Source organism: Macrobrachium nipponense, chromosome 13, assembly GCF_015104395.2.
Source record: "Macrobrachium nipponense isolate FS-2020 chromosome 13, ASM1510439v2, whole genome shotgun sequence".
Taxonomy (NCBI): Eukaryota; Metazoa; Arthropoda; class Malacostraca; order Decapoda; family Palaemonidae; genus Macrobrachium; species Macrobrachium nipponense.
In genome coordinates this window covers 37591539-37616185 of record NC_087206.1, presented here as the reverse complement: position 1 = coordinate 37616185, position 24647 = coordinate 37591539, and the positions used below count along the sequence as shown (strand labels likewise).

Sequence of the window (24647 nt, the reverse complement as noted above, 5' to 3'; positions counted from 1 at the left end):
AAGAAGTTATAAAAACAACGTAAATAGCTAGTAACCAAACGCAAGTGCCTAAGTGCATGTAACTCCTTTGACCTCTGTGGCGTAACTGAGTCATTCTCTGAGTCTCGCCTATAAATAACCGCTCTGAGCAGCTCGCTTCTCACACAGTGTCACACTACCTTTTATTGCTACCAGATGTATGAGAATTTCAAAAAAAAATCTGAAAAAATTGCTGTATATATGCAAAAATAAACACACAAAAACGATTCTGTCGATCTCAGTCATACAGACGACGCAGTTACAATGACGTCATCATTTAAAAACCGCTATATCTTTATTATTTGTAAAAATAATTGGCTGAAACTTCTGGAAAGCATGCCCGGCATGTTTCTGCATAGATACAAGTAATAACTCGATTTTTTATTTTTTCAAGTTGACATGTCATCCGCCATAGCGGACGGTCCCCTTAAGTCTGTGACAAAAAACTTAGAATCTTTAAGTGTTTTTATCCAGTATTGAATGTATGAAATTCTGCAATTTTTATATTTGAGAGAGTGTGGAAGTAGTAGTGTATTCTATACAAAAAATAAATAGTACTGCTGATTATTAGGATGCTTTAGAAATGTTTCTTGTTATACTACCTGCATTATTGCTTGACGTCACTTCTTCAGTATGTTATACTAATAGTAAACATTTTTTCAGTTTACTTTGCTCTTCGTGGGGTTAGATAGGAAACGAGTTTTCTCCCCTTCAATCTCTTGCATTTTCTACTTACACTCCAGTCAAGTCTAGATGTTCATCTGTACCCCTTTTCCAAGCTCTCCTGCAGGTCATCATACTTTCTTGTCTACTGCTTGTCTTACCAGCTGTTTTTCATCCCTTCTTACCCTGTCAGTGAGAGAATGCTCAATTGAAATCACTTGGCTTTAACATTTAAGTCTGTATTCTGTATTGAAGCTGTGTAAAGGATGAGGGATGTTGAACTGAGGAATCTTTTTATCTGGTTCAAAACTAATTATCTCTGCAGTAATCTCTGTTATCCATACTACGCCCTTGACTGCACCTTTCTCAGTGCAAACATCTATCATGTAGATGTACTTGACTGCACCCATTTGCAAAAGGGCAAATGGTAAAATACTATCACATATGAATTTTGTAATTACAGTTATTATTATTAACTGAAAATATCAATAAACATATTACATACATACATGTACCATAAGAATTCTTTCATCTCTGTAAAAGAGAGAGAGAGTTTATCTCTCTATTTTCTCAGAAATGTTAATTTATGTACATAAACTTCTAACGTTTCCAGCCAAAACAGAGGGAGAAAGTCACCACTATGACAAATGAATCTTCTGGGGCGAGAGAGAGAGTTATTTAAAAGAGTGAAATGGAAAGATTATTGTATTTCTTTAAAATACTATGACATATGATTTTGTAATTACAGTTATTATTATTATTTGAAAATATTAATAAATATATACAACATGTACCATAAAAATTCTCTCATCTCAGTAAAAGAGAGAGAGATGACGATGTTGTGGCAACACAACTTGCTCTCCCTCCTGTCACATTGCTTGACATATTTGACAGCTTACGAATGGAAATTCTTTCATTCTTACATATTTTTTTATTTATAAACTAAACTCTTACTATTTCACTATAGTATTTTCTTTATTGAATTGATATTATTGCTGTCTGCTTTAATATTAATATTTGAAAAGTAGTAAATCATTTATTTATACAAAAATCACACATTTCTGTAAGAGAGAGAGAGAGAGAGAGAGAATTGTTATTTTTATTATGTGATATCATTTAATCTTCTTAAACTTACTAATCAGTATTAATATTTGAAAATTAGTAAATAATTTTTGTATCATAAAAATGTATTTAATCCTGAAAGTAACATAAAAATATACTAATTAGTGAATATTTATAGTAGGAAAAACCCGCAAATAGGCAAGTTTTTCACAAATAATGGGAAGATACAGATAAGAAAAATCTACAAATAGGTGAGTCCGCGAATATGGGGGTTGACTGTATATATATACTATATACATATAATGTATCCTTTAATAAAAAAAACAGTGAAATATCAATGAAACATTACTATTTCACTTACAGAATCCATTTATACTGTGCTTAGACTTCATTGTAAAAATCACAGTTTCTCTCTCTCTCTCTCTCTCTTTTATATGTTAATGAAAAAATACAGCAATTAGTGAATACACTGTTACTCTACAGAAAAAGCAAATTAGCAATAATTTTAGAGATACTGCCCAAAGACAAATTGGCAATTTAGTGTAAGTTCCCCTGTGGAATCCACAACAAAGTGGACCTTGGAAAAGTGAAACATGTAAAACCTGGGTGGCCACTGTAGAAGCAATCCTGCCCCTTTCTCTAGCAAGGGGAAAAAGGGGACCCTGACAATGTAGCAAACCCAAAACTGGCAGTCCCCAGTTATCGGCGTGGGTTCCGTTCTGACAGCATGACGACAAGCAAAAATCGCCAATAACTGGACATCACCTCTGTTAGTTATGTACTAGCACCAAAAGCAGAAATCAGCCCGTTTTGGCCATGAAAATTACAGATGTTCGTTGCTAGACAAGCCCCATAAAACCGGATCACCGGTAACCAGGGACTGCCTGTACATATTTATATTTGTTTGTTGTCTCTAACTCATGGATTCATCCTAGCTCATTTTTGAATGATGTTGCATTTTCCCACTCATTTGAAAAGGCCCAGAAGTCTGACAATTGAACATGCAGTTCTTACACTCCATTCAACATGTCAGAGGCACGGCATTCTTCCTCGTTCTATTCAAGAAGAGAATCCAGGTGTGGTGAACTCCAGTCAGTTCAGGGACTCACTCAGATTCCTCCCTCCAAGAAGAAAGTCTTCCTAATGTGAAGGACAGATGCTTTGTATATCGTGTAGGATCAAATGACAAATTTGTAAGGTAAATTTGTAATTTTCTTAACTACTACATATACAAACTTGAGGTCCTTTACAGTTTTATGCCCACCTCATGCCACCCCCCACCCCCCCTAAATCTGTTACCCAGGCAGAAAGGCAAGTTGGAATGTTTACATCTGGGCAGGTGGGACTCCCACCAACTGGATGGTAGTTAACTGCCTAACCATCTTGTTTGGAAGTTAAACAGCCATTCCAGCTTTGCTGAAAGTAATTCGTAAAGGACCTCAGGTTTGTATAGTTAGGAAAAATACAAATTACTGAAAAAAAATTTGTCCTTTTTGGATTAATAGATGCAACTCCTGCCCTCTCTCTAGCAAGGGGAGAGAGGGACTGGCAATGAGCACAGTAATCTGCAGTTTTGTACATGAACTTTCCTGTCAGACATATACTTAGCTTACGTCTCTGACGTCACGACAGAATTCAAAACTCGCGGCTAACGCTACAGGTAGGTCAGGTGATCTACCTTACCCGCCGCTGGGAAGCGGGTGTAAGAACCAACATACCTTTCTTGCCAGATTTTTTCTGTCGTCGGTGGCGACCACACCTGTTGTCGGTACCTCTTGACAGTTGGATTCTTTTCTCGTTTTCGCCCTGGATTGTTTCTACGGACTTTTGGTGAAGTACCCGATCTGTTGGCCTGGCATTCGCGATTTGTGGACAGTTAATGGACTTTTCTTTGGATTTTTCTTGGATTCATGATGTCTGATGTTGATACTAAGAAAACTGCTATGTTTAGAGTTTGTTGTATGACTGAGTGTAAGGTGAGGCTACCGAAAGCTGCGGTAGACCCTCACACGGTATGTTTGAAGTGTAGAGGGAATGAATGCACCTTTTAATAAACCCTTGTAATGAATGTGAAAAGCTGAATTGAGGATGAATGGAAGTCTTTGTCTTCCTACTTGAGGAAGCTTGAAAAGGATAAAGTTAGGAAAGCTTCTTCCAGAGCAGTAGTAGATCTCGTATTAGCGAGTTGGATGTAGATAATCCTATTTTAGAAGTTAGCTCCTTTGTCAGTTTTCAGCTCCTGCTCCCTGGCACCGAAGCCGAAGATGCGCCTTCGGAAGTGGCCTCCATGAAAGCCACCATTCGCAGTATGGAGAGGAAAATCAAACAATTAGAAGGTAAGAGTGATTCCAATAGTGATTTGTGCAGTGAACCCAGTGCAGTGGAGGGTGCGTCTGATCGGACTGCCCTAATATTGCTTTTTGTCCAGGCCTAGGACCACTCTTCCAGACTCCCAGTCCCAGTGGAGGAGGAAAGTCGAAAGCCGCAGGAAGGTTAGGGAGCATCCCCAACGGCCAGGCGTCCCCTCGGTAGCTCCTGTTGATCGTCCCAGGCTACCTTGGATCGCTCCAAGAGAGAAGTTTTGCGCCAATGCTTCTCGTTTCTTCGCCTTCGCCTTCTCCTAAACGAGGATGGAGCTGTCGGAAGCCTCGCGCCCTTCGCAAGAGAGCCTGGAACGCTCCCTGCGCCCGCCCTTCCAGCCCTGAAGTTTTTTCGGAAGAGCTGAGGTGGAAGCGAAGAAGCGTAAGAGATCTCAGGAGTATCGTTCCCCGAGCGGAGATCGAGCCTCGTCACCTGTTCACGAGTTTGTGAATTCTCCTGCAAGGGTGTTGGCTAACCTTCAGGCGCAGATTTCGGCTCTGGCTGGCTCTCTTTGCGTGTCTTCTCGTCGTAGGAAGGACGTCTCGCTTCCTGTAAAGAAGTCCAGGCTCCCCTCTCCTGACTCTCGCTATTCGACGGAAGCGGCGCGCGCACCACTTTGTGCGTTTCGGAATTTCTCAGGAGGCTTTCTGCTTCGGACAAGATCACATCTGCGTCTAAGCGACATTCGCCTGACAGACAGGTTTCTCCTCGGACAAGGAGCAAACTGCGCGTAGGAGATCTTCACCCTACAGACGCTCTTCTCGAGACAGGATCGCTCCCCTTGACAGGCGCCAAGAGCCTAGTAGGCGCTACTCGCCTCGTAGCCGCTCCTCGTCTCGCCTCCACTCTCCGGTTGACAAGCGCCCTAAATCGGACAGACGCCCTTCGCTGGACAGGCGTCAAGAGCTTGTTAGGCGCGTTTCGCCTGGCAGGCGCTCTTCCTCCCGACTTTCACTCGCCTCGAGTTCAGGCGCAGAGAGCCTAGCAGGCGCTTCTCCCCTTGTAGGCGCTCACCTAAGTAGAAGCGCTCGTCGCCAGAGATCCTCTCGCCTCGGTTCAGGCGCCAAGAGCCTGGTAGGCGCTTCTCGTATGGCAGGCGCTGTTCGCCTGGTAGCCGCTCTCCTTTGGATAGGCGCCAAGAGCCTGATAGAAGTTCTTCTTCTAACAGGCGCTCTGCGCATGACTGCCGCCTTACTCCTGTTAGGCTCCAAGAATCTGGGAAACGCTCTCCTCCAGACAAGAAGGATGTTGCAAGTAGACACTTTCCTGAAGCATTGTCTCCAAGACGTATACGTCTTACTTCCTCTAGAGACTCTTTTAAGAATAGTCGCGCCTCTAAGGATCATGAGGGCTCTTCAGCTCAAGAAGAACAGGACCCCTCAGAAGAAGAAGGACCAAAAGACTCCTCTGTTTCCTCCTATAAGAGGTTGACAGAGTTACTCCTGCAAGAGTTTGGAGATATCCTTTCTCCTGTGGCTCCCCCTTCTCCTCTTTCGTTATTCTCCACTTCGAAGACGTCAAAGGTTTCGTCTTGTGTAGGATGAAACCTACTGTTTCCATGAAGAAGGCGCTGAGATTTTGGTTTTGGGGAATGGCTCCTTTCTAAGGAAGAGAAAGGGAAGACGGTTTTTTTCTTTCCCTCCGTCTAAACTGACTGGCAGATTGGGATTCTGGTACGAATCGGGAGAACCTTAGGCCTCGCTCTCCCCTTCGTCTGCGACTCGGACTTCCTCTTCATTGGTGGATTCTGCTCGTCGTTCCGCCCTCTTGTCCGCCAAGACTACGTGGGGAATGAACGAACTTGACCACCTACTGAAGGGAATGTTCCGAGTCCTGGAAGTTTTCAACTTCCTGGATTGGTCTTTAGGTGTTCTGGCTAATAAGACCCAGACCCCAGATGCTCTGTCTCCTGAAGATCTTAACTGTGTCCTCACTTGCATGGATAAAGCAGTGAGAGACGGATCGAGTGAAGTCTCCTCACTGTTTGGAGCTGGAGTGATTAAGAAACGGTCGGTCTACTGTTCGTTTCTCACGAAGGCAGTGTCACATGCGCAAAGGGCCTCGCTTATGTATGCTCAACTCTCTCCTCTTCTGTTCCCCAAGAAAATTATTATTCAAGAGTCTCGAGTGCCCTTTCAGCTAAGGCTACTCAGGACATGTTAGCCCAGGCGGCCAGGAAACCTCGCTCTGTCTTCCAACCCAAGGCCAAGAAAGAGACTCCTCTGAGACAGGAGCCCTTTCGAGGAGGACCCGCTGTCAGAGGTTCTGCAACCAGAGGGACTAGACCTTTTAAGAGAGGTAAAACCTTCTCTAAGTCAGTCAGAGGAAGAAATAGCGATCAAGGACTCCAGACATCAGTGGGTGCCAGACTACTGAAATTTGCCGACGTCTGGGCCCACAAAGGGGCAGACAATTGTCCCTATCGATTGTCAGCAAAGGATACCTCATTCCCTTCTCGTCAAGACCACCATTGACGACAACTCGAGGGAGTTGGTAGCCAAGTACAAGGACCCCATCATGAATCAAAACCCTTTCTCTAGCAGTAGATCTCATGCTAGAGAAGGAGGCTATAGAATAGTGAAAGATCCCCGCTCTGCGGGCTTTTACAACAGACTATTCCTAGTTCCGAAGAACTCAGGAGATGGAGACCGGTGTTGGATGTAAGCGCCTGAACGTCTTTGTGGAAAAGAGGAAGTTCGCCATGGAGACAACTTCCTCAGTGTTAGCGGTCTCTTCGTCCAGGGGACTGGATGGTGTCTCTAGACCTTCAGGACGCTTACTTTCATGTGCCGATCCATCCTTCTTCACGGAAGTATCTACGATTTCATGATGGGAGGAAACATCTTCCAATTCAAGGCCTTGTGCTTCGGCCTATCAACTGCACCCCAAGTTTTCACGGGGTTAATGAAAAACGTGGCGCAGTGGCTACATTTGGAGGGAGTGAGGGTGTCGCTTTATCTCGACGACTGGCTAATCAGAGCAGTCTCAAGAAAGATGTTCCTGGGAGGACCTTCCAAAAAGACCCTTACCATTGGTAAGTTCTCTGGGACTTCTGGTGAACTTCCAGAAGTCTGCAATTATCCCCAGTCAAGAGAGGATATATCTGGGATTCGGATAGCTTCTCTGGCTTTTCGGCTTTTCCGTCGCCAGAGAGGATAACTCGTTGCTACGAGAAAATAACGACCTTCCTAGAGAAAGATGCATGCACAGCGAGGGAGTGGATGAGTCTGCTGGGGACACTCTCCTCGCTGGAGCAATTCGTTTTCTCTAGGAAGGTTGCATCTCAGGCCTCTAAAGTTCTTCCTATACCAGAACTGGAGGCGTCTCTCCCTAGATCTGGAGTTCTCCTTCAAGATCTCAAGGGAAATCAAGAGAGACCTTCGGTGGTGGAACAACCCACTTCGATTTGTGGAAGGAATGTCTCTTTACATGCCGAACCCCAGGCCATGTGTTGTTTTCCGACGCATCGGAGGCAGGTTGGGGAGCGACGCTCGGGACAAGAGAAAAGTGTCAGGCTCCTGGAAGGGGGATCAGGTGTCCTGGCACATCAACAAGAAAGAGTTGATGGCAGTCTGGATGGCATTGAAAGCCTTCGAACCCCACGTCCGAATGCAGTAGTGCAGGTCAATTCGGACAACACAACAGCCTTGGCGTACATCAAAAACAGGGGGGGACGCACTCCTTCTCCCTGTACGAAACAGCAAGGGATCTTCTGCTGTGGTCTCAAACAAGGAAGATCAGTCTTCTCACCAGATTCGTACAGGGAGAAAGGAACGTCAGGGCCGATCTCCTGAGCAGGAAGAATCAACTCCTGCCTTCCGAGTGGACCCTCCACTCAGAGGTATGCCAAGACCTGTGGAGAAGATGGGGCAGACCTCACATCGATCTCTTTGCAACAGCAAAGAACGCAAGAATCGAACTTTACTGCTCCCACCCGATCTCAGACCCAGGAGCAGTATCATGGGATGCGTTTCTCCTAGATTGGACAGGGCTAGACGTCTACGCCTTTCCCCCCTTCAAAGTACTGGACAAACCCTCAAGAAATTTGCTATCTCGGAGAGGACAAGAATGACGCTAGTAGCTCCGTTCTGGCCCGCCCAGATTGGTTCACAGAGGTACTGGAATGGTTGGTGGACTTTCCAAGAGCACTTCCACAAAGACAAGATTTGCTCAAACAACCCCACTTCGACAGGTATCACAGAAACCTCCCCGCTCTCAATCTGACTGGCTTTCGACTGTCAAAAGTCTTGTGAGCGAAGGGGTTTTCGACAAAAGCTGCTAAGGCTATCGCCTCAGCTAGAAGACCTTCGACCCTTAAAGTCTACCAGTCGAAGTTAGGACGTCTTTCGCCGTTGGTGCAGGAACCAGAAGTTTTCCTCTTCCAGTACCTCTGTGACTCAGATAGCAGATTTCCCTAGTTTTCCTCAGAGAAAAATGCGGTTTGGCAGTATCTACTATCAAAGGATACCGAAGCATGCTGGCTGCGGTGTTCAGACATAGGAATTTAGATCTTTCGAATAACAAAGATCTTTCATGATCTAATTAAGATCTTTTGAATCTTCCAAGAAAACTTAACTTCGAACGAAGTTCCAAGTTGGAATCTGGATGTGGTTCTTTCGTTTCCTGAGGTCCGCTAGGTTTGAACCACCACATTTAGCCTCCTTCAAAGATCTCACGAGGAAAGCTCTCTTTTCTCATGGGCTTTAGCATCAGCTAAAAGGGTTAGTGAGATTCATGCCCTAGAAGGAAGGGTAGTTTCAAAGGAGATTCCGTGGTTTGTTCCTTCCTTCCTTCGTTTTTAGCAAAAATGAGAACCCCTCAAATCGTGGCAAGGAACTTTGAGGTTCGTGGTTTATCTGCCCTAGTAGGGGAAGAACCTGAAAGAACTCTTTGCCCTGTTAGGAGTTTAAAATACTACCTTCAGAAGAAGAAAACCCTTAAGGGCATTGAGGACAGACTATGGTGGCCTCTGTAAAGGACCCCAGCAGACCATTGTCGAAAAATGCGCTGTCTTTCTTCATTAGAAGTGTTGTGAAAGAAGCACAATAGATCTTGTAATGAAGAACATTTCAAGCTCCTAAAAGTCAAGGCTCATGAAGTGAGAGCAATTGCCCCACTTCCTTGGCCTTTAAGAAAAGAATATGTCTCTTCAGAATCTGATGAAACTACATTCTGGAGATGTAATTCAGTATTCGCCAACCACTACCTAAAAGACGTCAGTATTACGTATGACGAGTGCTTCGCGTTAGGCCCGTACGTATCGGCGGATTCGGTGCTGGGGCAGGGAGCTGGAACATATCCTTAGTAGTTTTTTCTTGTTTTTTTGTGTTAATTGAGTTCATATGGTTGTATGAAAAATGATGCAGGTAGGCATCTTTTTTCGTTTCGTAATACTAATAACTTTAGTTTGGTTAGGTGATCGGATTTGGTTTGAAGCTCCCTGCGTTGGTAGTGGACAGGTTCTGTCATAGAAGAGGGCGAACCCCCATTGACATGATCCGACTTGGATTCTACTAAGTAAGCGGATATCAAGTCCCGTTGTTAGTAGACCCAAAGAGTCTTTTCAGCTGTAGGTCACGCCCTCGCTGAGTCTTATGGCTATGCAGACTAATAGACAGTATCTATGAAGTCTTCAGCCTAAACAGGTAAGAACCAAGGTTATTTTTATCCTACAACAGGTGTTGTTTACCTTTTCTTGTTATTTTTTCTGTCTTGTACCCTCCACCAAGGTGTCAATCAGCTAGTATATGTCTGACAGGAAAGTTCATGTACAAAAATGATATTGTTATTTTACAATAAAGTTTTGTACATACTTACCTGGCAGACATATACGATTGATGGCCCGCCCAGCCTCCCCTCAGGAGACAGGTATAAGAGAGAAAAAATCTGGCAAGAAAGGTATGTTGGTTCCTACACCCGCTTCCCAGCGGCGGGTAAGGTAGATCACCTGACCTTTACTGTCCGCGTTAGCCGCGAGGTTTTGAATTCTGTTCGGTGACGTCAGAGACGTAGAAGCTAAGTATATGTGCCAGGTAAGTATGTACAAAACTTTATTGTAAAATAACAATATCATTTTTATTGTCCCCAATAATATGGGTTCATCCAAGCCTATCTCTAAATCAATGACGTTACCTTCCATTTATTCAAAGGGCCAGAAGTCTGTCGGTTGAACATCATGTGTCCAACTGAACAGAGGCATGGGTCTCCTTTCTTTGATCTTACATGACCAGAAAAGAGAACCCAGATGCAGCAAACTAAAGTTCAGAGATTTGCTCAGAATCTTCCCAACAAGGAGTAAGTCTCCCATTCCTAAAGACCAAGGGTTTTTAAAAGTGTGGGAATAAATGACAAATCTTTAAATTAATTTGTATTTTTCCTAACATACAAACCCGAGGTCTTTACATAAATGGCCCATCTCTAGTCACCCCTCACTCTGCTTCCTGAGCCAAGAGGTAAAGTGAATGAGTACCATCTGGATGAGAGGGAATCCTCCCCTTCCGTTGGTAGCCAACTACCAATATCCACCTTGTAAGTAAGACAGCCGGATCCAGCTTGCACTGAAAGTAAATCTTGTATGTAAAGACCTCAGGTTTGTATGTTAGGAAAAAATACAAATTACTTAAAAAAATTTTAATTTTTTTAAGAGCTGTACTAATTTAATAAATGAAATCTAAACCTTCCTGTTAATAAAGACAAATTCCTTGGGCCAGTACTGTGAGAGCTAGGTTAATTACTCAAGTTCTTTGGTTTGGTTAAACAACATAATAATAATACGAATAATATAAAAACAAATACTGTAATAGATTTTGTGTATTATATTATTAATATTATGTTGTTTAACCAGACCACAGGGCTAATTCATTTAGTTCTGTGTAACATCCATTTGTATTACCCATTTATCCACCATTAGGTTTCCAAAAATTAATGACATTTTTTTTCATTTGAGGCTAAACTGATTCAACCTTAAAAAAGTAATACCCAAAGTTCAACTTTGCAGAGGGCAGATTAGGAAAGTTGTCTTTGGACCAGTTAGATGAACTTGAAGATGATGAGGATGAAGCTATCTTGCTTGAGTTCCGAAAGAGGCGGATCGAGGAAATGAAAGCACAAGCTAAAATTAATAAATTTGGTGAGGTAAGAAGTATGTCCAATAAATTTTCAATTTTCGTGCTGACAAAAACTTAGCAAATTGCATTATCTTACTACCTGCTTCCAGTGTTCTTATCTTTGTCATTCAACCTGGAGTATATTTTAATACAGTAGAACCCCAGACCTTAACGCTAATCTGTTCCAGAAGAAGCGTCAAGATCCGAGTAAATTTTTTCTATAAGAAATAACTGAAAATGGATTAATCCATTCTTGACCACCAGTTATTACCATAACCTTGCCTTTTTATCCAAATATTGCACTTAAATTACAATTAAATAAGTTCAGAGTTAAATAACATTTTGTATTAATGTCCTTTTTTTTAAATCTATACTTTATAAAAAAAACTGGCCTATGTCCAATGAAGTCTTATTACTGATGGTACTGAGTGCCATAGGCTAGGCTAGGTATGGTATGCACTGTACTGGGAAGGCACAAAACATGTTGCTAATAATAAAACATTTAAAACAAGACTAATTACAGTAAATTAATAAAATACTAAAAAGATGCTAAATCAGTTAAAAACTGCCTCTTTCATAATATTTTCAGTAATCTTCTTAAATTCAGTTGTGGTTCTTACAGTTTTCCTCTTCTGCTTGTCTGTAATGGCTGTCTTTGAACCCATGATCGAAAAAATATACAGTACAGAAAGCCACAAAAAATAAGGAAATATTCCTGTATACATGCATGTACTTGCCCAAAACAATAGCCGCAGAGTAGTGAGCTGGCTTTAAACAACAACGCCACAAACAACACCAATTACCAGTGACTGACTGAAACACTTTTGTTTACAAAAATCATATGGATTATCAGGTCAGATTCCAGTTTTTTGTTCGAGCTCTGATACAAAATTTACTTGAAATTTCACATAAAAATCCAATTATGTCGAGTTGTAATATGGTCATGGATTCTACTGTATTTGCTAGTGAAATAAAGGGGTTATATAGGCTCAGAATCTCCAGTTAGACATGCATTCAAATGAAAAAATTGAAAGAATTAAGACCTTTATCAGACTAAATTGGATGAAATGAAAAATCCTAAGTGAAATGGTTAGCAGTGTAATTTATTCTAATGTAAAAACATTTTATTGTATATTTTGATTTGAATAAAATTTGATTTGGTTCTGATGGGAATACGAATACGAACTTACACTTCTAAAGATGAAGAGTACTCGGGGCAAAGCACAGTGGAGCTGTCTACTGACTTAAATGAAAAACAAAAGCCTATTAGTAAACCAATGAGTCACCTGTAACCTGAGCTGAGTTAACTCCCATTTTTCCTACACAATGTACAAAACATTGGTCTTTACTTAAGGAATAAGCTTCAGCGCAACAGGAAACGATCCTTTCAACTTTTAAACAAGATGGTTAGGTAGTTCACTACTGTCTGACTGATTGAAATCCTGTGCACCCGGATGGTAAGCATTCACTTTGCTTTCGGCTGATGTGCTGTAGGGAGCTGTTCTTCTACACTCTGCCCTTCCTGCCATTTCGCTTTGTTTTCTCATCATTCCCGGTGGGATTGTTGCTTGTTTGTGTTTTGAATACATTAGTACCTCAGACTTCAAACTTAATCCGTTCCAGAATGCAATTGGTTCTAAATATGAAACTAATATCCCCATAAGAAATAAAGGGAATAAGGATAATTTGTTCCAGCAAACCCAAAAAGTCTCCCGTTTCAAATTTTTATTTCTTTATTAATAAGTTCAAAAATTAAATGAAGAGGAGTAAGAATTATGTAATACACAGTATGTTATAGTACAAGGAAAAATATTCAGAAAATTTTGTTTCAGTGTAAGATTTACAAACTGTTTGGTGAAAATGGCATGCAGCCATCTGGGATGGAGGGAGGAGAGACTATGAGAAGAGGGGGAAACCACATAAAGTCACCAAGGTGTCGTCAGAAAGCTCTCCCTCGACACCTCTGGTGACAGACACATCATCTTCCTTCCTCCCTCATAGCCAGCTCCTGTGTATGGCTCTCTCCCCTTCGGGGGATGTGTCCCGTTCCGCCTCTTCACTCGATCTGACGAGCGCAAAGGAGGGAGCGCGACACCCAGACCTGGAGTTGTGCTCTGGGTCTTCGGTCTGTTCAGGGTGGGACCTTCCCCCTCTGAGCGAACAGGAACCCCCTCTATTAACGCAACTGTTGCTTCCCCAGCTTTGTCTGCCTCCGGGGGTGGAGACCTTCAGCAGGTGTGGCAATCGCTGAGTCTTCCGGGCACTCCCAGTATTCAGGGGCTGATACAACACCTGGCTGTGGCCCCAGTGACTCACGGTGTGGTGACGATGACACCCACCACTCTCTCTACACCAGGGTATACCGCACCGCCGCACCTGGTGTATACGCAGCATGTGACCCCCATCAGCCGCTGTACAAGCCCCACTGACTTACGTGCCGCGGAAAGAGATGGTTCCTCCGCCGCCTGGGTTTGTTGTCCTCGCCCCACCCCCTGACTTTGAGTGCCTGAAGAGCTCCCTTCTTGACCGCCCACTGGTACCTGTGGCTGTGCCTGCTGTCTCCGTATCTGCCTGGGGTAGTGCTGCTCCTTCCGCAGGTTCCTCCAGACAGGTGCAGTTGGGCCGTGTTGCTACCACAACTGCCCCAGCTCCATCCTGGATGGAGGACCTGTCAGTTGTCCTGAGGAAGTTGGTGAAAAAAAGTTTAGGAAGAAGAGGAAGGTATCATCATCTTCTCCATTGTCGTCTTCTGCCGCCTCTTCCCCTTCGACTTCCAAGGCCCCCCAGCCGAGGAAGAAGAAGGTGGCCTCGCCCCCCCCCCCCCCCCCTAAGAAGTCTCACACAGAGACTTCTAAGGGTCTGTCCCGCTCCGGCAGGACAGGTGGGTCTTCCGCTGGTCTTCCCGTTCCTTCGGGAACAGGGCCCGTCTCTCTTTACCCAGGGAAGAAGAAAACGGGGACTGTAGGGCTACTGCTGGTACCTCTGCTCTCTGCTCCAGAGGTTCCACCTCCAGACCAGGAACCGTCTCACCACCGAGTGTACAGTCACCTACCAGTGACCGCGCAGCAGGGTCCAGACCATTGAGCATGCTCACCGTCAGGACCCAGGCACAGAGCGGAAGGCTGGCAAGAGTCCTCTTGCTAGGCCAGCGATCGCTCTCACGTGTCGAGGCTGGGAAGAGGTCCCCCCAGTCACCGCGGTGCGTCGAGAGCATGGTGCTCGCTCTCACCGTGTCAAGTGGACACTACCAGTCACCCGACCATCGCTCCTACCGGAGCTGGATGGTTCACACGACTGGTAGCAGCTTTCCTGACTCACGAGACCGACGCTACCGTCCTCGGTCCAGCGCTTCCACACGGAGACCGCTGGTCCAGACCTGCAGCTCGATCGCCACAGCAGGTTGGCGATTGCCTGCAGTCCTCCTAGCCCACCGGCTCTGCTGGTAGGCAGGGTAGGAGCATCAGGTCTACCTCACCTGTCCCTTCAACCTCCTCGGGCTACACTGGGAGGAGCAAGGTGAGCAGGAGTGACCGCGAGGAGTGCGCTCCTCACGGTCCTGCCACAAGAGCCTACGATCCTGGCTCAGTCCTTGGACCTAGCAGGTCGTACGCGCAAGTGGTTGGAGGAGACCACTAGGGGTCTGGCAAGGTTCTTCCTCCTGAAGGAAGAGTCTCTCAAGAGGTGATCGGCCTGGATGGATATGATGGTTCGTCGCCTCAGGACATGATCACCCCCAAAATACAGAGGTCCTTTGCAGAGGTCATTGTGCTGATTCATCAGCACAACGACCTCGGGGAAGGATCGGTGGTTGCTCCCTCCAACCCTCCATCGAGGTTGGAGTCGTTCTGGGGACCCAAGAAGGAACCCAGAGCAACGGTGGGTTTACTCGGGTCCACCTTGGCTGACGGTGTGCTGGGCCAGGTGAACGCTCTCGTCTCCGGACAAGAGGATTCGCTTGGGTCTAGCAGGTCGGACAAGCTGCTTCCCCCTCCTCTGCCTCGCCTGCAGCGTTTTTATGTGCCATCAGTGGACCCATTGCCAACCAAGCAGGTTGACCTGGAGATAACTAGGCTAACTCCGGGGGTGCCTCTCCATCACCTGCTGGCTGAGAACCTCTGGTCCTCACAGCAAGAGGCATCAGCCCTGGAAGCAACTGCCATGGCAGCCTTCCAGGCCGTCTCCTGGCTGGATCTGTGGTTCCTCACAGTATCCAGAGTTGCAGCCTCCTTGGGAGCTATCGTTCCCAAGGAAGACTTGGCGTTTGGGAGACTCTGCCAGTCTGGAGGTAGGACCATCTCCTACCTCTTCCACCAGACGGCCAACGTGTGGGGCAACCGGGTCCTGAGACGTCGGGACTCAGTCCTGGCTCGGGTCACCAGAGCGGCTGGTCGAGAGGTGACACTGGGTCTACGGAACGGACCGTTGCTGGGTTCCTCCTCTCTCTTCCCAAGAGAGATGGTGGATGCTGCGGTGGAAAAGCGGAGAACTGAGGACAGTGACCGCCTAGTACACCAGGCAGTCTCGATCAACTGCGGCCAAGCCTCGGAGCTTGGCTAGCTCTTTCTCCGCTAGCACCGTCGAGGTCGCGAGGAAAGACCCAGCCTTCGTCTTTCACTTTGAGGAGTGAGCGTCAGCCCTCCTCCCAAGCCTCCTTCTCCCGTGGGAGACCTGCTAAGTGGAAACCGAAGAGAGGGAAACGCTAGGGACGGCGTTCCCCCTCACCTGTTACCGGAAGTGGGGGGATGCCTGGCGAGCCATTGGGCAATTTGGCAGCGCTACGGAGCCAAGACCTGGGTAGTGAATGTCCTTTGGGAGGGATACCTACTACCCTTCGAGTCGCGGCCACCCCTCACTTCACACCCGCTCCACCTTCAGACGTATGTTCCCGGTTCTGCCAGGGACGTAGCACTACAAGAAGAGCAAACGAGCTGTGGAGATCGTGCGAGATCAGTTGCCGGGTTTCTACAGCCAACTCTTCCTAGTGGAGAAGTCTACGGGGGGCTGGAGACCAGTGATAGATCTCTCTCCCTTGAACCGATTCGTTCGCCAGACTCGGTTCACGATGGAAACAGCACGCTCAGTGCTCGATTTCATCAGGGAGAACTATTTCATGCTTTCTGTGGACCTGAATGCGTATTTTCAAATACCCATCCATCAGTCCTCCAGGAAGTACCTCCGCTTCATCCTCGACGGGACGGTGTACCAATTCAGGACACTTTGTTTCGGTCTCTCAACCGCCCCACAGGTGTTCACGCGAGTGTTCACTCTGGTGTTGGCTTGGGCCCATTCGTTCGGGATACGTCTGATAAGGTATCTCGATGATTGGTTGGTCCTGGCGAGCTCCTGCTTGCAGTTGCTACAGGACAGAGATCAACTCTTTGACTTATGCCGCGATGTAGGGATCGTGGTGAATGTCGAGAAGTCAGATCTTGAGCCCAAGCAGAGGATAAATACCTGGGCATACTGATCGATACGGTACCAGCACGAGTCTTCCCCACAGACTCGCAGATCAGCAGGTTCAGGGAGGCAGCCAGACGGTTCCTGTCTCGACAGGAACAGCCAGCTCAACAGTGGCAAGTCGTGATCAGTCACCTGTCGTCACTGGAGAAGTTAGTCCCTCATGGGCGTCTTCACCTGCGGTCTCTTCAGTGGAGACTAAAGGAGTGCTGGTTACAGGCGCAGGATCCACAATCCCTCCTGGTTCCTCTCACAGAGGAAGTATGGGAGGACCTTGCCTGGTGGCTAGACGACAGGAACCTCTTAATAGGAGTGCCCCTGCGCACTCCCCCTCCAGAGATGCTGCTGTTCTCAGACGCATCGACCGAGGGTTGGGGCGCACACCTGGAAGAGTTGCTGGTTGCAGGAGTGTGGAACCATCACGACAGGCACCTTCACATCAACTTCCTGGAACTCAAGGCTGCGTTCCTCGCACTCCGAGAGTTCCGGGAATGACTGATGGGACAATCAGTGGCATACGTCAACAAACAGGGGGGCCTAGTGTCCCTCCCGTTGCACCAGTTGACAATGCAGGTGCACGAGTGGGCCGTTCACTTGGTAGAGCTGTCAGCCAGATACATTCCAGGCAAGAGGAATGTATGTAGTGGCAGACTAGCTCAGACGCCAGAATCAGGTGGTTGGGACCGAATGGTCTCTACACCCAGACGTGGCAGAAAGGCTCTTCGACCTATGGGGGAGTCCAGTAGTGGATCTGTTTGCCACCCGGCACAACAGAAAACTTCAGGTTTTCTTCTCAGTTGTGCCGGACCCATGGGCAGCTGCAGAGGACGGGTTCCAACACCCGTGGGACAACCTCGTAGTGTACGCCTTTCCCCCGTTCTGCCTGATTAGCAAGGTGATCAGCAGTGTTGATCACCAGCAATCTTCGGATGATTCTGGTGACATCCAAATGGCCTCATGCCATTTGGTATCCAGACTTGCTGGCTCTTCTCTCGGAGGCACCGCAAGAGATTCCCCCATGGCATAACCTGCTGTGCCAACCGCATGTAGAACGGTACCAACAGGCAGTTCATTCCCTGTGTCTTTACAGCTGGTGGTGCTCCACCATCTCTTGCGAGCGAGAAGTTTTTCTCGCCAAGCAGCAACAGAGAGTGCTGGTTACCTCAGACAGTCCTCTGCAGCAGTATACCAGGGAAAGTGGTCCGTCTTGTGTGTCGTAGACGGGGTCTCTCTCTGCTCAGAGCCACTCTTGAGCAGGTAGTGGATTTCCTCGTCTTCATTCGCCGAGAGAAGCTCCTCTCTGTCTCCGCAGTTAAAGGCTACGAGCCACCCTGGCCCTAGTCCTTAAACTGCGAGGAGTCGGTATTTCCATCACTCCTAATGAGGAGCTTCGAGAGGTCTTGCCCACTCAGGGAACTCAGGCCCCTGGGGTGGGATGTGACTCTCGTCCTTAGGAGCTTGACTCGCAGATCCTACGAGCCGCTCTGAGAGTCGTCAGACAGGGATCTGACCCTCAAGACCATCTTTCTGCTGGCCCTGGCATCGGCGAAGAGAGTAGAACTCCACGGTCTTTCCTTCGATGTTAAACACTCGAGGGGATGGGGATCAGTTACGCTCAATTTCGTCCCGGATTTCGTAGCGAAGACTCGGAACCTTTCGGTCCCTGACGCCAGGTTCGAGTCCTTCACGATCCCCTCCCTGGAAGACTTCACTGATAATGATGCGGATGAGATGCTGCTTTGTCTTGTGAGGGTGCTACAGCGCTATCTGAAGAAAACTTGACACCTCAGGCCTGAGTGTTGATGCCTCTTCGTTAGTACCGGGGTGATCAAGAAAGAAGTGTCCAAGAACACTCTTTCTGGCTTCGTGAGGTAATCCGGAACGCATATGACTCGGACAGGAGTGCAGACACCAGTACCCTTCGTCTGAGAGCCCACGGAGTCAGGCATTGGTCCAACCCTTGCAGAATGCAACTGAAGGCAGGGGTTTGGGCCAACCAGACCACCTTCACCTCCTCCTACCTTCGGGATATTGCCCACAGGTCCTTGGACACATTTTCCTTGGGACCCATGGTGGCTACTCAACAAGTTGTGTAGCTTATCCAGCTCCTTTACTGGACAAGGTAGCATCTCATCCTTGTGAGACTGCATGAGTGTGTGACTGGCTTCTCTTCCTCCTCTTTTTCTTCCCTCTCCCTGTGGGCAGAGGGTAGCTGTTGTCACCACGCTGGACAGAATGATGATGCAGGTAAGCTACGTAACCGAGCTCCATTCTATCCCGTTCATTAAGGATAGAAGCGTTTATCCGTCCCTTCCCTAACAAGGGGGGAAGCGGACACCAGTAAGAGATGAACCCAATAGTACTTTATTTGGCTCTTACATAGGACCTAGTTCTTGCTTGCTATTCATAAGAGGTACGCTGAATTGGTCCAGAGGTCTGACCACTAATCTTGCAGTTCACACTCCGATCAGTTGGACAGAGGCTAGGTTCCCCCCCTTTGCTCTTACGATCAGGGAGGGAACCCAGGTTGAGCGAACACCAGTCTGTTCATAAGACTCAGATTCCACCCACCAATAAGTGAGTCTTCCTCATGTAAAGGACCGAGGGTTTGTATTACGTGTAGGAACAAATCACAATTTTTGGAAGTAAATTGTATTTTTCCTAACTATACAAACCTGAGGTCCTTTACATATAGTCCCACCTCATGCCCCCCCTCACTCTGTTCCTGGGCCTAAAGCAAAGTGATATGTTTACCTCCAGTCGGGCAGGACTCCCAACCATCGGACAAGCAGTTACTGCCGAACACCTTGTTAGTAAATCTTACAACCGGTCCAGCTGGCGCTGAATAGTAATTCCTTATGTAAAGGACCTCAGGTTTGTATAGTTAGGAAAAATACAATTTACTTCCAAAAATTGTGATTTTGCTATGAACAACCGAATTCAATAGCAACAGTAGTTTGTTTCCATTTCAACTGTCGTACAATAGTAAAAAATTAACTTAGTTGTGTTACAAATGACGTTAGTAGAATAGGACCCAGGTAGGGAGGTAGTGCCGTCAGTGCACCTCATTCGGTGTAATGTAGGCATTACTTAAGGTTCTTTGCAGCGTCCCTCCGGCCCCTAGCTGCAACTACTTTAATTCCTTTTACTGTACTGCTATTCATATTCTCTTCCATCTTACTGGCCACCCTCTCCTAACAATTGTTTCATAGTACAACTGCAAGGTTTTCCTCCCGTAATACATTTCAAACCCTTAACTGTCTATTTCCATTTCAGTGCTGCATGGCCTTAGTTGCCCAAGTGCTTGGCATAATGCCAAAAATCTATAGTATAAATCAAATATATAAATAAAAAAGTAGAATAGGACTGATATATTTTTACATTATTATATCCTTATTCGCGATGGAGAAAAGATCAGCAAGCGCATATACTGCTAAATTTAAGTTGCAAGTTGTAGCTGAAGCTGAGGAAAGAATGTTCATCTGCTAACGGCTATTATCCTGTATTGGCAACATGGATGGAAACTCGGCAAACTTCGGTATAGTAGTATATTATCTGACCCGTGTTTTAATCAAAATTATTTGGTATGAAAGAACATTTTGTTCATGAAACTTACCTGACAGATATATATATAGCTGTATTTTCTGAAGTCCGACAGAATTTAAAAATTCGCGGCACACGCAGTGGGTGGCCAGGTGGTAGTACCCATTCCCGCCGTGGGAGGCGGATATCAGGAACTATTCCCATTTTCTATTCATATTTTTTCTGTCGCCGGTCGGTAAACAACTGTTTACAGACCTCCGCCTAGGATTTTGAAAACTTCATTAGCCGCTTAAGTATCCTAATTATTCTTTCGATTATTAACTTGGATTTGTGGCTAGGCATACGCTATCGTAAATTTTTTCATTGCATTTGATGTCTGAAGCTAGTTAGCCTAGTTTCAGACTTTGTTGTCTGCATGGTAAGGTGAGGCTACCGGAACTTTCGGTAGACACTCGCTTAGTATATATGACGTTTACATGTTTTCTTTGCATAAGTTCAATGTAATTAGTGTAATGTGTGACTGATTACGGAAGAAGGAGGATTCATGTACGCATTTTAGAGCGTGTTAGAATCAGGAGTTTTCCTCCACAGTAAACAGAAGTTAGAAATAATGAACCTTCTAACCTCCTGTAGATTTATTTTGCCTAACCCTGTGGTATGGCTTACGGGCCTAGAAGAAGTGTCTGCTAGAGGATTACATCAAGTAATCTTAGACTAAAGTGCTCGCTCTCCAATCAGTGTTGTGAAGTGTAGTGCCCCTTGTGTTGTGGAGGGGGCGTCAGATCGGCCCCATAATGCCTCTAGGCCTGGACCTCTGTCGGACTCCCAGGACTCAGGGAGAGGGCATGTCGAAAGCCGCAAGAGGGTTACGGGGGCTCCCCACCGATCTGGCGTCCCTTCGGCAGAACCTGTTGACGCTTCCCAGGCTGCTAAAGATCGTGCACGTGCACGAATCTTGAAGGATTGCTTCTCGTCCTCCGAGGCGTCCTCCCCGCGCAAGGGTTGGAGCTCTCGGAAGGACTCGCGCCCTCTAAGAAGCTTTAGAGAAGAGGACGCTTCACGTCCTCTCTCTCTCGTCAGGAGGGAACGTCAGATCGGCCCCATAACGCCTCTAGGCTAGACCTCTGTCGGACTCCCAGGAAACCAGGGAGAGGGCATGTCAAAAGCCGAAGGAGGGTTACGGGTTTTTCATGCTGATCTGGCTTCCTTTCGGCAGGTCCTGTTGTCGCTTCCCAGGCTGCCGAAGATCGAGCACGTGCACGAATCTTGAAGGATTGCTTCTCGTCCTCCGAGGCGTCCTCCCCACACAGGGGTTGGAGTTCTCGGAAGGACTCGCGCCCCCTAAAGAAGCTTTAGAAGAAGGAGGGACTCTTCCACGTCCTACTCTCTCGTCACGAGAGGATGAAAGAGTAAAGAGACCACATTTTCCCTTTTAGAAGAATGCACTGGCTCTTTTCCTAAGGGACATTTAAGGAGGCTCATTCATCTTGCCAGAAGAGTGATTTGAGCCTCCTGCGAGTGAACGCTCATGTATACATCATTTATACATTATTAAGGAGGCTCATTCATCTTGCCAGAAGAGTGATTTTGAGCCTCCTGCGAGGTGAACGCTCATGAAGTTAGAGCTGTTTCAACCTCGCTAGCATTCCAAAAGAATTTGGTAATCAAGGACATTCTTGATTCCACCTTTTGGAGGAGCAACTCAGTATTCGTCTCCTCTCCTCATGGCGCTCCGTATACGTTATGTAACGTTCGCTTTACTTCGAAAAAGCAAGCTGATAAGTTTGACGGCCGGCAAGCTGCTTTGCACAGTCAAACAACTTATGTCTCTGGTCGGCATAAGAAGGGCAATTTAGACGTGAGGAAGCTTTTGGAGGTGCTCGACGTCCTATAAGTAGAGACATTCTCCAGGACGCTTGGCAAGCACCTTGTGGAAGACGAAAGCCATACGTCTTCCTTTATTGTTTCCACTCTTCAGGAGCAGCGTGCGGCTCTCCATGGAGACTCGCATGAGGACGTCCCTTAAAAATATTCAACGTCATACGCAAAACGCGGTTCGTCATAACATTGAGATGTTGGCAAGGTCGCTCGCCAGGACGCCTCTTGGCGGGCCTTGCATGCATCAAGGCGCTCAACGAGTTCCTCTCTGAAACGTCGTTCAGAAAGACTTGGTGTTCTCTGCTCAGACACGCTCGTAGCTAAGCAGGACGTTTTTTTGAGGACGCTCAGCAGGACGCTTCCAGGACACTAAGCAGGACGCTTTTGAGGACGCTCGGCAGGACGCTCAGCAGGACGCTTTCCAGGACGCTTTTGAGGACGCTCAGCAGGACGCTTATGAGGACGCTTTTGTGGACATTCGCCAGGACGCTTCGGTGGAAGCTCGGCAGGACGCTTTGCGAGAGAAAAGACTTGTTGAAGGCGTCTTATTTGCTGTTGAGGACATTTCTTTACAGAAATTTTTAAAAAGGATTCGGAGTTAGCGGAGAGACATACCCGAATTTTTTCTTCGATCCCTCTTCTCTTCATCGATTTCTTTGAGAATCGGGAAGATTATATACTCGGATTCCTGGGTGACTTTCGGTCATGTTAAAGGGTTTTCCCCTATTAGCAAAGTGCTAATAGTTTTGTCAAGTCAGGACGTTTTCCCCATTGTCATTTAAGTGGGGGACCCCTCATAAATGGGGTAGTTCTCATTGACATAGATTTTAACGTTTTTATCGTTTAAGCGGATAAACTCATTAACAAATTTCGGAAGAGCTCTCATTCATTTTCAGAGGCTCATCCGGGGAGTAAGAAAAAGACTTGTAGACTAGATCCAGGAAGTCTTATGTCCAATATCATAAGAACATTGAACGGTCCTTTTCGATCCTCGGTTCTCTTGATGATCTCTATTCGAATATTACTCCCTTTTCTTGGCAAAGAGTCTTGGCAAAGAGTCAAGGAGTTCTTTTAAAAAGTCTCATTCATTAGAACGTGGACAGTCGTTTTCCCTTTCTTTCTCTCTTCCTCGTCGAGGAAAGATGTAGTAGAGAATTTGATGTTCAAATTACTACAATACTTATGTAGTTTATCTTTGCGTCATTTTGCTAACGCATGGGTAAAGTCATTTACGCATATCGATTTACCTCTGCGGATAGAAGCCGAAAGAACTGTTGTTCTAATGTATTTATTTGACACTCCCTTCAACCTTCCAAGAGTTTTCGGAGTAAGAACAACTCTTCAGGTATTGTTACGACAACACCAACTCAGCTTCTGTATTTAGCGAATTCTGTTTCGTTTAAATAGGCCTGCTTGAGAGTTTCCTTTTGCTCGATAATATCATACCTATTCCTTCGTAAAGGGAGTAGCTGGCAACTCAGGCAGTTAGTATTCTGTTCACCATTGAAGTTTCCTTCGAGGAAGACTTCTCCTTCACTCTCTTTGATAGAGATCGAAGGTGGTCGATCTCCAATCCTTATTTTGTTTTCTTGAAGGAAAGAATTTAGGATGGAGATCGTTGTTCAGAATCCTATAAATATACTACGTATATTAACCTCGCAACATGATTCTACTAAGCAGTTGAATTGTCCGAGGGGTAGGCGCATATCCTAGTTTTTCTACGGATTGCGACTTAGACGAGAAGTATTCTAATTGAACTGCAACTCGGGGTTGCCTGCAACCTCCCAGGAGTTTGTTTCAATTTTATATACTTATGGTTTGTCACGACAACACCATTTCAACTTTTATATTTACCGAAATTCGTTTCGCCTAAATATAATTGCTCGAGCATATCTTTTATGCTCGGTGGTTCTAGCCGAACGCATTCCTTTGTGGAATATGGATTACCTGGCAACTCAGGATGACGAGTCAGCGGGAGCTCAGGCTCTGCTACTGCGTATTGAACTGCCTGTGCCTGATAGCAGCTCAGTATCAGCTGGGCCTCCGAGATGCACGGTTGTTTATGTCTCTCTCTCTCCCCTGCTTTGATTGACTACCGAACCGTATCTCTGCCCAACAATCTTGGACTTAGGTCTCTGATTAAAGGGGATTCTCGCAATTATGAAGGACCATCTACTGCTGTGACGATAGATTCCATCGCCTTCGATATTGCGAGAATTTTCAACAGAGATATCTCTTAGACTTATTCATTTTACTGTTTACCGCACGGTAACAGAAGTCTGTACAGTCTCCCGCTGCATCGCACTGCGATAATGCTAATGATTTTGCAGACATCTGATTTGTCTTTAAAATATCTCATAATTCGTAAGGTTTGTACCAATTGTTCATTGTTCATCCCGAATTAACAGATATGTCATAAAGACATCGCCTACTCTCCGACCTGACAGCTCTACTGCCAAATGTTCAGCCCATGAGAAGCAGTTCTTCAGGCGGCTTTCCCCTGTGTTTTCATTACTGAAGAACGCCCCGCTTTCATTGCAACTACGACTTCTCACCGGA

At 46.1% G+C, this 24647-nt stretch overlaps 1 protein-coding gene across 1 annotated transcript in view; it reads left to right on the top strand.

Annotated features, from left to right (window-relative positions):
* LOC135225747 (viral IAP-associated factor homolog) overlaps positions 1 to 24647 on the top strand; it is a 154678-nt gene that overhangs the window by 71185 nt on the left and 58846 nt on the right. The window contains exon 3 of the mRNA XM_064265146.1: positions 11102 to 11238. Within this exon, the coding sequence (XP_064121216.1) occupies positions 11102 to 11238 (137 nt within the window). The remainder of the gene's footprint in view (positions 1 to 11101; positions 11239 to 24647) is intronic.